The sequence below is a fragment of the Cebus imitator genome, unplaced genomic scaffold (genome assembly GCF_001604975.1).
Source record: "Cebus imitator isolate Cc_AM_T3 unplaced genomic scaffold, Cebus_imitator-1.0 Scaffold92, whole genome shotgun sequence".
Classification (NCBI taxonomy): Eukaryota; Metazoa; Chordata; class Mammalia; order Primates; family Cebidae; genus Cebus; species Cebus imitator.
Window position 1 is genome coordinate 8,999,908 of NW_016107407.1, and position 12,505 is coordinate 9,012,412.

Genomic DNA, 12,505 nt, shown 5'->3' on the forward strand with positions numbered 1-12,505 from the left:
TTTTAAGATGGACTCTCGCTCTGTCACCCAGGCTAGAGTGCAGTGGTGTGATCTTGGCTGACTGCAACCTCCACTTCCCGGGTTCAAGCGATTCTCCTGCCTCAGCCTCTTGAGTAACTGGGATTACAGGTGAGCACTGCCACACCCAGCTAGTTTTTGTATTTTAGTAGACACAGGGTTTCTCCATGTTGGCCAGGCTGCTCTCGAACTACTGACCTCAGGTGATCCACCCACCTCGGCCTCCCAAAGTGCTGGAATTACAGGGATGAGCCACTATGCCCCGCCAGGCATATTTTAAATGAACAGACATTTTGGTTAAAAAGTTCCATTAATTTAAATAAGAGCCTAACTTATATATGTGAACTAAAAATGGAACTAATTTATCACTTCTAGAATACTGAAAATGTGAGGGATAGGCAATTTTTAAACCCCTAAACAATAATAGTTCTTTCAAATTTTTGTCTGATGTGTAAACCTCCCTTTTAATATGTTTTTCCCAGGAGTTTAACTCCACCAAAGGTCAATTCTAGGGGAAAAACATGAAGCAAATAATTATATCTTCTTAAAATGGGCAAATCAAATACTACTAAAATTAAGTTATATTAAATAATAACATATTACTATTTCATTTAACCTATTATTGTATGGCTATTCATAAAGATCTTAGAGAAAAGTAGAGTACTGAGAAATCTTGAAACAAACTTATGGCACTTCCAGTGCAGGGTGAAGAAACTGAGCATCACAATGTATGGGTTAAAAAAAAAACTGGGCTGGGCACAGTGGCTCAGCCTGTAATCCCAGCACTTTGGGAGGCTGAGGTGGGCGGATCACTTGAGGTCAGCAGTTTGAGACCAGCCTGCCAACATGGTGAAACCCTGTCTCTACTAAAGATACAAAAATTAGCAAGGCATGGTGGCACACCCCTGTAATCCCAGCTACTCAGGAGACTGAGGCAGGAGAAATGTTTGAACCTGGGAGGCGGAGGTTGCAGTGAGGCAAAACAGCACCGCTGCACTCCAGCCTGGGCAACAGAGAGAGACTCCATCTCAAAAACCAAAACAAAACCGGTGCTTTGAGGTGGTTCACGCCTGTAATCCCAGCCAAGGCAGGTGGATCACTTGAGTCCATGAATTTGAGATCAGCCTGGGCAACACAGACAAACTCCATGTCTAGAAAAAATTTTTAAAAATTAGCCGGGTATGGTGACACACGTGTGTAGTCCCAGCTACTAGGGAGGTTGAGGTGGGAGGATTGTTTGAGCCCAGGAGGCAGAGGTTGCAGTGAGCCGTGATCGTGCCCCTGCACTCCAGCCTGAGTGACAGGAGTGAGACCCTGTGGCCAAAAAAAAAAACTGTGGGTGTTAAAACATGCTTTACCAATTAACATATTCTGTTCATAACGTACAGTCTAAAAGACTTTTGTCGGACATTTGTTAAGGCTTCAATTGCATTAAGAATATCAACTGTTAGTCGACTGGGAAAACAACACAGGTACAGGTATTTGTGTCTATAATTCTTTTAATTTACAGTTTATAATTTTTTTAAGTATACTTTTTAGTTTATAATTCTTTTAAGTATTCAAAAAATCAAATTTCTATTCAAGTATAGTAAGTTAGAAGTAACAGCTTACATAAAAAGTTAGCATGGCAGTACCTGAGTCATATTCCTAGCTATCTACTCTTTTAAACGCTCAGTACAAGCAAGCAAAAGCCATTATTTTTCTTGGCAGGTAAAAGAGGCAGTGAAAGTTTGTTTCTTTAACTTAGGTTGGGATTTGCTCTTGGCTTAAAAAAAAAAAGGGGGGGGGAAACTCCATAAAAATAAAGATTAACTGAAAATGTTTCTTACTTTGGATGCACCTATCCCTTTTGGTTTTATTGTTTTCCTCTCCTCCCCAGGATTTTCCTATTTGTGTAAAACTGTGTTAAGAACACCTGGAGAGGCTGGGCACGGCAACTCACTCCTATCTACCATCCCAGCACTTTAGGAGGCTGAAGTGAGCGATCACTTGAGACCAGGAGTTCCAGACCAGACTGGCCAACCTAGCAAAACCCTGTCTCTACTAGAAATACAAAAATTAGCTGGGCATGGTAGCGAGCATGTAATCCCAGCTACTTGGGAAACTGAGGCAGGAGAATCGCTTGAAGCCAAGAGGCAGAGGTTGCGGTGAGCCGAGATCCTGCCACTGCACTCCCTCCTGGGCGACAAAAAAAAGAAAAAAACCTGGAGGATAAAAATTGTACCTAATACCTAGGACACTTTCTGCACAGAATAATATATAACCACTTAAGTAGTAGCCATATGATAATTATGTCATTAAAATTTAAATTCTTGCTCTACACAAAAAATTACCATTTATATCTTCCAATAGGATCCCAGAATCCAGGCCTTGAAAGTTTACAGGGTCCTTCAGTTGCCTGCTTATAGAAGCTATAAAATTTAAGCATCATTTCATTTGTTGGCTGGAATGAACCTGTTGTAAACACACAATATAAAACATTATATATAGATCATCTGGGGAATACAACAGATAATCTAAGGTTATAAATTAGCTATACTAATAGTGATTTTATATTTCGTTAATACTTTAGACAACGATTGATTTCTATCTTACAGAAAAGTTATGGCTTTGTTAGTTGCTTGCTTCTTTGATTTCAAAACACTCTGAGATTTTAAATTTTAACAGCAATGCCTAAGATGGTTCAATAAATAAAAGAATAAATGAAGAGATATGCTGTAGATATAACCAGAATAACCAGCTAATGTCTCTTTAAAAACATATTAAAATACGGAATAACTATTATTATACAACCATTTTAAAAAGTGTATTTTTATTCAAAATTTATGACAAATCATAACTGACTAGCATAAGTGAAAAAGTTACATGTATACTCTGCCAAATTTCAAATTATCAATATATAAAGAATTTGGGGCTAAAGCCAAATAGTATACACTATGGTAGAAAAAGAATTAATCCAAGATAAAATAGATTTATCACTCCTACCTCTGTAATTTTGGAAATATCAATTTCTTTGAGAATAATTCTTCATATATGTTTCTACCATATCTATAACTTTTTACAGGTTTAAATTTTCAAATTGGTCAGGTGTGGTGGCTCACCCCTGTAATCAAAGCACTTTGTGAGGCCGAGGTGGGCAGATCACCTGACCCCAGGAGTTCAAGGCCAGCCTGGGCAACATAGTAAAACCCTGTCTCTACAAAAAAAAAAATTAGTTGGGTGTGATAGCACACCCTGTAGTCCTAGCTACTCAGGAGGCTAAGTGGGGAGGATCTCCTGAGCCTGGGAGGTCAAGGCTGCAGTGAGCTGTGATCGCGCCACTGCATTACAGCCTAGGTGACAGAAAAAAACCCTGTCTCAAAAAAAAAAATTTCAAATTGTATAAGCAAGTGCTATAAGTTGCAATATTCTCAATAATTGAAAAATTGGGGCCGGGCGCAGTGGCTCATGCCTGTAATCCCAGCACTTTGGGAGGCCGAGGCGGGTGGATCACGAGGTCAAGAGATCGAGACCATCCTGGTCAACATGGTGAAACCCCGTCTCTACTAAAAATACAAAAATTAGCTGGGCACGGTGGCGTGTGCCTGTAATCCCAGCTACTCAGGAGGCTGAGGCAGGAGAATTGCCTGAACCCAGGAGGCGGAGGTTGCGGTGAGCCGAGATCGCGCCATTGCACTCCAGCCTGGGGAACAAAAGAGAAAACCCCGTTTCAAAAAAAAAAAAAAAAAAGGAAAATTGGAATGTTTTAAAGGAAATAACTGTTTAAATAATTATGATATTAACTATAACAGGACAATTTATAACTGTGACCCTAAAAAGTTATATTGTAGAAAAATATAAATAATAGTATAAGTTCCATGATCTACTATACATTTAACAAAAATAAGTTTAAAAACAACGTATATAACATGATACATCTTTGCAAAATATTTATATACATAAAAAGTACAGTAGAAAGATAAACATCAAAATGTTTAAAGACTATCTCTGGATAGTAAATATACAGATTATTTTCCTTTTTGTTTATCTATTTTTAAAAAGTTTTTTTTTATTTAAGCGACATTCAGAGCTACTGGAAATCAATAAAAAGGTTTTAAACATCAGTGTATATTATCTTTATAACAAAATTATAAAAATAAAAATTGTAACAAGATATTTTTTAAAGTTTGTAAATTGAATAAGCTAGCAGTTTATAAGATCTGTGGGCTGGGAGCAGTGGCTCACGCCTGTAATCGTAGCACTTTGGGAGGCCCAGGTGGGTGGATCACCTGAGGTCAGAAGTTCAAGACGAGCCTGGCCAACATGGTGAAACCCCATCTCTACTAAAATACAAAAAACTAGTAGGGCCTGTATGTCAGCTGCCTGTAATCAGCTATTCGGGAGGCTGAGATGGGAGAATTGCTTGAACCTGGGAGATGGTAGTTGCAGTGAGCCAAGATTGCTCCACTGCTCTAGCCTGGGCAGCTGAGCAAGGCTCCATCTCAAAAAAAAAAAAAAAAAAGCTGTGGAAATTACCACACAGCTGGTGTTTCCAGTTTGGCCAAGAGTTCATAATTAATTCTCAAATCACAATAATAATTATCTGTATAATATGTGTACATTTAGGAGTACCTAATAGGTACAGTATTTTAATGTTACAATCCTTTATACAGCAGAGGGAAAAAAATGGAGAAACCACAGTTTTAGTGGTCACTCATTTAAATAACACAAATCTAAATTTAAAATATCAAAAGTCTAATCTCAAAATATCTTCAGTAAGTCAACCAAATAAGTTTATTGGCTTAGGTGAATGATATTAAAAAAACGAAAACATACATTTGTTGAGTGTAGTCTGTGTGTAAGGCACTCTGAGTCTGTCCTCAAGGGGCTTATACAAGATAGATTTAATATGTGTCTGAAATATTATCTAAGAATTTTAATTTTGAAAGGTTAAGGTCATACCAAACATAGACACCACAGGATCCATTACTACTTCAGGCCTTAAATAAATATTGAGCAACAAGAAACAAAAAACTGCAAGATCTTGCTCTTCACAAATGGTTCAGAGCAAATTAAATGGTTTAAAAGTAAAATTACAAAAATATTTATAACAATTCATCATGACAAACTTCTGCTTCAATTAATATCAACTTAATTTCAGCGGATAACAGTATACTGGATATTGTCCAACACAGTTACCATTTGATAGGGTATCTTAATTTTGCAATACCTTCTTAAATGTTATGGAAATACAAACTGTAATTTATATGGGTTTCCTAATAAGTGGTATGTAATGTCAACAGGGATAGTGGCCTAGAGACATCAGTCTAGCTTTATCTGTATTCAAAAAGAACTATAAAAACGTGTGCTTTAGGAGAAAGGGTAAACATACTACTTACATAAAACTCTTAGAATCATAACTTTCTATAAGCTCTACAATCAGGGACATAAAAAATCAATACCTAAATAAGTTCATATGTTATTTATTTATATTTTGTTTATTCTTTCTTATCTTTTAGTCCTAAAATAGAATGTTTGGAATTACAAAAGGTTCAGATAACACCATAGAAGATAAAAAAAGATAAAATTACAAATGGAACACTATTTTGTGTATATTTGTTTTTAAAATTTTCTGAATCTGCATTTAATGAATTTTTGTTGAATGATTTGTGTTGAATATCTGTTACCTAGCCAAATGATAATTAATGAAAACAGAAACCATGATATTAAATATTATAGTGACGTATTATTATTGTATTCGGTTAGTTTTACAACTGTGGCACAGTATTACCTAAAATTACTTTTTAAATATGTTTATTGTGAAATATAATTCGTATAATGTAGAAGGATGTGAATTGAAAAGTAAGTCTTCCTCTCTAAAGTTCTGCACTTAGAACAAAGAAAAATATTTAACAAGGGCCGGGCATGGTGGCTCACGCCTGTAATCCCAGCACTTTGGGAGGCCGAGACGGGCGAATCACGAGGTCAGAAGTTTGAGACCAACTTGGCCAACATGGCGAAACCCTGTCTATACAAAAAATTAGCTCGGCGTAGTAGCGGTTGCCTGTAATCCCAGCTACTTGGGAGGCTGAGGGAGGAGAATCCCTTGAACCTGGGAGGCGGAGGTTACTATGAGCTGAGGTGGTGCCACTGCACTCCAGCCCGGGAGATGGAGTGAGACTCTGTCTCCAAAAAAAAAAAAAAAGAAAGAAAGAAAAATATTTAACTAATGGCCAAAAACTTTGCATTGGTCTATGACATAAAATTACAAATTCAAAAAGCGCTGCAAATTGTGAACAGGGTAAATACGAAGAAAAACCACACCTACTAGTCAAATCGCTGAAAACCGAAAAGAAATCTAAAAAGCAGCCAGAGAAATAACGCATTAAATACAAGAGATCAGCAACTCCAATGACTTTTTTCTCACAAGCTGCAAAGAAGGTCCAATATGAGTATAAAAAAGAGAACATTGTACAATGGAATAGCAAATACAAAGGTAGTAAATATATATTTATAAAAATAAAGAGAAATCATTTCACAACTGGCTATAGTTCTTTCTTTTCTGCGCCTTCGTATCAAAAGTTTTCAGAGGGCTCAAGCTGGTAGACCCTGTACGTGTTCACTAGGCATCCCCATCCCAGATTTTTTTTAAACACCCAAACCCGCAGTCATTAAGTGACAAGACTTTTGTTTTCAACAATATAAACTACTTAAAACCTGGATATTATCTCTTTCTCCGGTTTGGAAGATCAAAAGGTAATTAATTCATATTCAGTAGAATCCCTTTCACTACATAGCTCCTACACAGGGAAAAAAAAAAAAAAAAGTAGGCTAAATAAACAACACTAGAACCAGAAGCTGAAAGGAGGTAAGCCGGGGCCTCGGGCCTCTCTGCAGGGCGTCTCCAGCCAAGGCCCAGCGCACGTACCATTCTTCGGCAAACTCTGGATCACCTTCACCGCTGCCTCAAACCTGGTCTCATGCACGGATCTCGTGTCCGCCATCTCCAGCAGCCAGCGCCGGCCCCGGTCCCAAGGTCTGTCGGCGGGAATCAGGCAGCAGCAGCACCAGCTTTCCCAGGAGCCTGCATGAAACTGGAACATGGAGCGCAGCCGCGGATCAACATGCCCCAAAAGGAGTAGGCCCGGGAGCGTAGCGGGTCAGTTCCCCTTTGCCCTGCCCTCCAGGCTACACGGATCGAGGCGGCTCGGCTCCTTCCTCCTCCCCCGGGGCGTGACTAAGGCCACGAATCCGGCCCGCGGCGACAGCAAAACAACTCACCGAGAGGAAGAGCATGTCTAGCAGAAGGCAGAGGGGGTCCGGGCACCGATGGCCGCGGAGCCGCTCTCCCACCCGGGGGACCCTGGCGGAGCAGCCACACCCCCCATTCCGCCGGAGTCCATCTGTCAGTCCGCGCCCTCCCCACAGCCCCGCCCCAGAGTCACCGGCGGACGCACTGGCGCCGCCGCCGCCGCAGCGGCCGTGCAGCAAACCCCACCCACCGGCCCCGCCGCCGCGGCGAGGACGCGCGCGATCAGTCTGTCCCCAGAGGAGGGCCCGGGAAGCGGGGAAAGGAGAGAGAACCCTCCAGGGTGCCACAGCCCCGGCTTTGTGCGGGGAGCCACCTGTGCTCACTTTTGTTCAGAAGGGGGAAACCGAGGCCGGACCGATATGTCCGCTCTGGCAGCCGGGTGGACGAGCGCTGGGGATGCGGGTTTGGGTCTGCGCCTGGGCCGGAAGCTGCGCGCGACGGCACCGCTGGGCAACAAAAATGACTCCGCGGTCCCCAGCGCCTGCACTCTCCTAGGTTAAGGTTTGAGGAAGGTAATGGGGCCTAAGCCAAGGGTTTTGAGTCGGGACAGGTTCTGTGCGAACCTCCAGTTCTGCCACTTAAGTTCTGTGACCTAGGGCAAGTCACTTAGCCTCTCCAGTGGCAATCGGGACACCACTCTAAAGGGTAGATGGAGGAAAGCATTGGGGACCTTAGATGGAGGTGCTCAACAGTCCTTGGCCCGCGGGTCTTCGACAGTTCTCGCCGCCCTGAGCCAAGGACGTCTGAGCAGCAGCCAAAGGAGAGGGGAGTTCGCCGGCTCCTAAACTGGGCTGGGACGGAGGGCGACTTCCCCTCCACTAGCTTTCCACCCAGCCCCAGGGAGCCAATCACCACCAGGTGGATTTAATAGGAGACTGGGACTCAAGTGGCTCACACCAGTAATCCCAACACGTTGGGAGGCAGAGTGGGGAGGATCGCTTGAGGCCAGGACTTCAAGACCAGCCTGGGCAACATGGCGAGACCCTGTCTCTATTTAAGAAACCAATTAATTTTTTAAAAAAAATTAAAAGTAAGATACTGGGCGTGGAGGGAGTGGCCAATGAGGAGCCTTTATGGATCATCAACCCTAGAAAGGGGGTACCCTGGGCCTTCAACTTACTAGCGCAACCCCCAGCGTCCTTAGGCATTTGGTAAATGTACCAGTCCCAAAGCTGCTGGGGGGACTGGCTAAGGTTGTGACGGTGGAGTCCTTTGGCCCGGAAATCCCAAAGTCTCCCGGATGGAAGAGTCGTTTTTGTCAGTTCGGGGGATGGGTTAGGAGGATTGCTAGTAAAAATCGAGGCGCAGATCGTAAGTTACTCTTCCCTCGGAGCCGCGGCGCTGGCATTTACCTTGGTCTTGCAGGGCAAGGCCAGTCCGGTAATGTCCCCGATGCCCACCCCTCGCCCTGCCCCCGCGGGCTTATGGGAAATGTAGTCCCCCGCACCGCAGCGCTTCCAGACACCTCACAGCCGCGGCCCGGGTTCCTGCCAGCTCTTCCGGTTCGGCGTCTGTGTCCGGCGGAAGCGCCTACCCTGCGGCGGAAATCCCTCCTTCCTAGCGAGTGGTTTGTGGTGTTTCTTTGAAATACCACATCGGCTTCTAGTGTAAGGGACAATTCTCAATGGTGTCTTTGAGAGCTATCCTGGTGTGACTGGGCTGGAATCAGAACACTGGGGTCTAATTTCTTGCCCCTGATGCTTACTAATATTTGGGTCTTTAATGAATGCCGAGCGCTGTTCTGGGAATAAAGACTGCCCGTTACTGTGTGCATGGTATTCGCAAAGGATGTAACATATTCCCAAAACGCTGTAGGGTGTTTACCAGTGATGAAATTCAGACTCATATTAACTGCCTTGCCCAAGGTATCACAGTTTAGGAAGCGGCAGAGCTAAGAGTCAGTGAACCCAAAAAACTCTTGCTTTAAATCTTGGAGTTACTTTCTCAGCACACCAAAGGAAGATACTTACTCAGACTAGGAACACTTTTTGCGTTTAATGATGTGTGTGTGTTTTTATAGGCTCAGCGGGGGTTTGGGTGGTGCCCGCACTGTGTCGCCCAGGCTGGTCTGGAACTCTTGACCACAAGCAATCCTTCTGCTTTGGCCTCCCAAAGGGCTGGGATTACAGACCTGAGCTACTGCTGCCCTCAGCCAAATTCTTTTGTTTGTTTTAGGTATGTTACCCAGGCAGGTCACAAATTCCTGGGCTCAAATAAATGATCCTTCCACCTCAGCCACCTGAGTAGTTAGGGTTACAGAAAGGAATCACCACACCCGGTTCTTCAATAATATATATTGTTTTCTCCACCCCTTCTCGTATAGCTATGCTGGTTTAGATATGGTAACTCCTGCTGGAACTATTAAGGATATGGTGGATTGAATCACCTCCCAAGGTGCCTTCCAATTGTGTCTACCTGTAATTCTACCTAAAATATGTTATCTCATGAGACACAAGTTCATGTCTTCCAGTATTTTCAGTACAATACCTAATAGGACTATTCTTGATCATGTATTTCTAGAGATGTTTTAGATTCAAAAGTAAAATAATACATGTATTGATTCCCCTCCCCCCAGACGGAGTTTCATTCTTGTTGCCCAGGCTGGAGTGCGATGGCGCCATCTCGTCCGCCTCCCGGTTCAAGCGATTTCCTGCCTTAGCCTCCCAAGTAGCTGGGATTACAGGCCCGCGTCACCTCCCGGTTCATTTTTTGTATTTTTAGTACAGACGGGGTTTCATCGTGTTAGCCAGGATGGTCTCGATCTCCTGACCTTGTGATCCGTCCGCCTCGGCCTCCCAAAGTGCTGGGATTACAGGCGTGAGCCACCGACCCTGGCTGAAAAGAAAACATTTTTAAAACCAGACTCAGTGGCTCACGCCTGTAATCTCAACACAAACCAAGGCAGGCAGACTGTTTGAGCTCAGGAATTAGAGTCCAGCGTGGGCAGCATGTTGAAACAGCATCTCTACTGAAACAAAAACAAAACAATTGTTGGGCGTGATGGTGCGCGCCTGTAATCCCAGCTACTCAGGAGGCTGAGGCAGGAAAATTGCTTGAACTCGGGACTCGAGGTTGCAGTGAGCGGAGACTGTGCCACTGCACTCCAGTCTGGGCGGGGGAGTGAGACTCTGCTAAAAACAAAAACATACATAGAGCCTATTGAAAAGCAATGAGAACAAATAAACTACAACTATTTAACATCTATGAATCTCACATAGTGTCAAGAAAAAGATTCAAAAGAGAACATACTGGCTCTCTGCTCCTCCAGTTCGCCAGACAGCCCTATCTTGTCCCCCATCGCCATCCACATCCCTGAGACACCAAGGGGAAGGTGAAGGTCGGAGTTAACAGATTTGGTCGTATTGGGCGCCTGGTCACCAGGGCTGCTTTTAACTCTGGTAAAGTGGATATTGTCGCCATCAATGATCCCTTCATTGACCTCAACTACATGGTCTACATGTTCCAGTATGATTCCACCCATAGCAAATTCCATGGCACTGTCAAGGCTGAGAACGGGAAGCTTGTCATCAATGGAAATCCCATCACCATCTTCCAGGAGCGAGATCCCTCCAAAATCAAGTGGGTCTATGCTGGCACTGAGTACATGGTGGAGTCCACTGGCGTCTTCACCACCATGGAGAAGGCTAGCGCTCACTTGCAGGGGGGAGCTAAAAGGGTCATCATTATCTGACCCCTCTGCTGATGCCCCCATGTTCGTGATGGGCGTGAACTATGAGAAGTATGACAGGAGCCTCAAGATCATCAGCAATGGCTCCTGCACCACCAACTGCTTAGCACCCCTGGCCAAGGTCATCCATGACAACTTTGGTATCGTGGAAAGACTCATGACCACTGTCCACACCATCACTGCCACCCAGAAGACCGTGGATGGACCCTCTGGGAAACTTTGGTGTGATGGCCGTGGGGCTCTCCAGAACATCATCCCTGCCTCTATTGGTGCTGCCAAGGCCGTGGGCAAGGTCATCCCTGAACTGAACAGGAAGCTCACTAGCATGGCTTTCCGTGTCCCCACTGCCAATGTGTCAGTGGTGGACCTGACCTGCCATCTGGAAAAACCTGCCAAATATGATGACATCCAGAAGGTGGTGAAGCAGGCATCGGAGGGCCACCTCAAGGGCATCCTGGGATACACTGAGCACCAGGTGGTGTCCTCTGACTTCAACAGCGACACTCATTCTTCCACCTTCGATGCTGGGGCTAGCATTGCCCTCAATGACCACTTTGTCAAGCTCATTTCCTGGTATGACAATGAATTTGGCTACAGCAACAGGGTAGTGGACCTCATGTCCCACATGTCCACCAAGGAGTAAGACCCGTGGACCACCAGCCCCGGCAAGAGCACAAGAGGAAGAGAGGCCCTCGCTGCTGGGGAGTCCCTGCCACAGAGTTCCCCACCACACTGAACTGCCCCTCCTCACAGTTTCCATGCAGACCCCTTGAAGAGGGAGGGGCCTAGGGAGCCCCACCTTGTCGTGTACCATCAATAAAGTCCCCTGTGCTCAGCCAAAAAAAAATAAAAGAGAGAACATACCGTATTATATATGATTCTATTTATATAAAGTTAAAAAATAGACAAAATCAATATATTAGAATTGTGGCTGGAGATGCAGTATCTGCGAATCCGACAAGGAAATTTCTGGTGGTCTGGTAATGCTCTATTTCTTGAATTAGGTGTTTGTTACATGAACGTGTCCTCTCTTGAAATGGATATATTTAACTCTATTAAATGTATATTTTTAACTCTATTAAATGTTTACTTTTCTTTGTGTATATTATGCTTAAATTAAAATTTACATCAAATTTTTATTTTCAAAAACCAAGTACCAGGCCTGGCACAGTGGCTTACACCTGTAATCTCAACACTGGGAGGCCGAGGCGAGAGGATCACTTGAGCTCAAAAGTTAAAGATGATTCTTAGGCTGGTGCTGCTGCAAATTTAAAAAAAGAAAAAAGAAAAAAAAAGGGTTGGGGAGCAGTGTGAGCAACATGGCAAAACTTCGTCTCTACAAAAAATACCAAAATTAGCTGGAGTAGTGGTGTGCACCTGTAGTTCCAGCTACTTGGAAAGCTGAGAGGCTGAGGTGGGAGGATATCTTGAGCCCTGGAGGTCAAGGCCATATTCGTGCCACTGCACCCCAACCTGGAAGACAAAGTAAGACCCTTTCTCAAAAAAAA

At 43.8% G+C, this 12,505-nt stretch overlaps 1 protein-coding gene and 1 pseudogene across 8 annotated transcripts in view; one reads left to right on the plus strand and one right to left on the minus strand.

Annotated features, from left to right (window-relative positions):
* ACBD5 (acyl-CoA binding domain containing 5) overlaps positions 1-8,758 on the minus strand; it is a 41,750-nt gene extending 32,992 nt beyond the window's left edge. For 2 of the 7 annotated variants that reach the window (XM_017535486.2, XM_017535484.2), the window contains exons 1-3: positions 8,662-8,758; positions 6,926-7,091; positions 2,352-2,472 (exon numbers count right to left, since the gene is read on the minus strand). In XM_017535486.2, the coding sequence (XP_017390975.1) occupies positions 2,352-2,472; positions 6,926-7,001 (197 nt within the window). In that variant the 5' untranslated portion in view covers positions 7,002-7,091; positions 8,662-8,758. Of the gene's footprint in view, positions 1-2,351; positions 2,473-6,925; positions 7,092-7,278; positions 7,485-8,661 lie in introns of those variants that run through there. The other 5 variants (XM_017535488.2, XM_017535485.2, XM_017535483.2 and 2 more) reach the window with 4 other exon arrangements.
* Positions 8,759-10,584: 1,826 nt separating this feature from the next.
* LOC108309148 lies at positions 10,585-11,655 on the plus strand (annotated as a pseudogene). The gene has a single exon (XR_005201386.1). The product of XR_005201386.1 is annotated as a glyceraldehyde-3-phosphate dehydrogenase-like (transcript).
* The last annotated feature ends 850 nt before the right edge of the window (positions 11,656-12,505 follow it).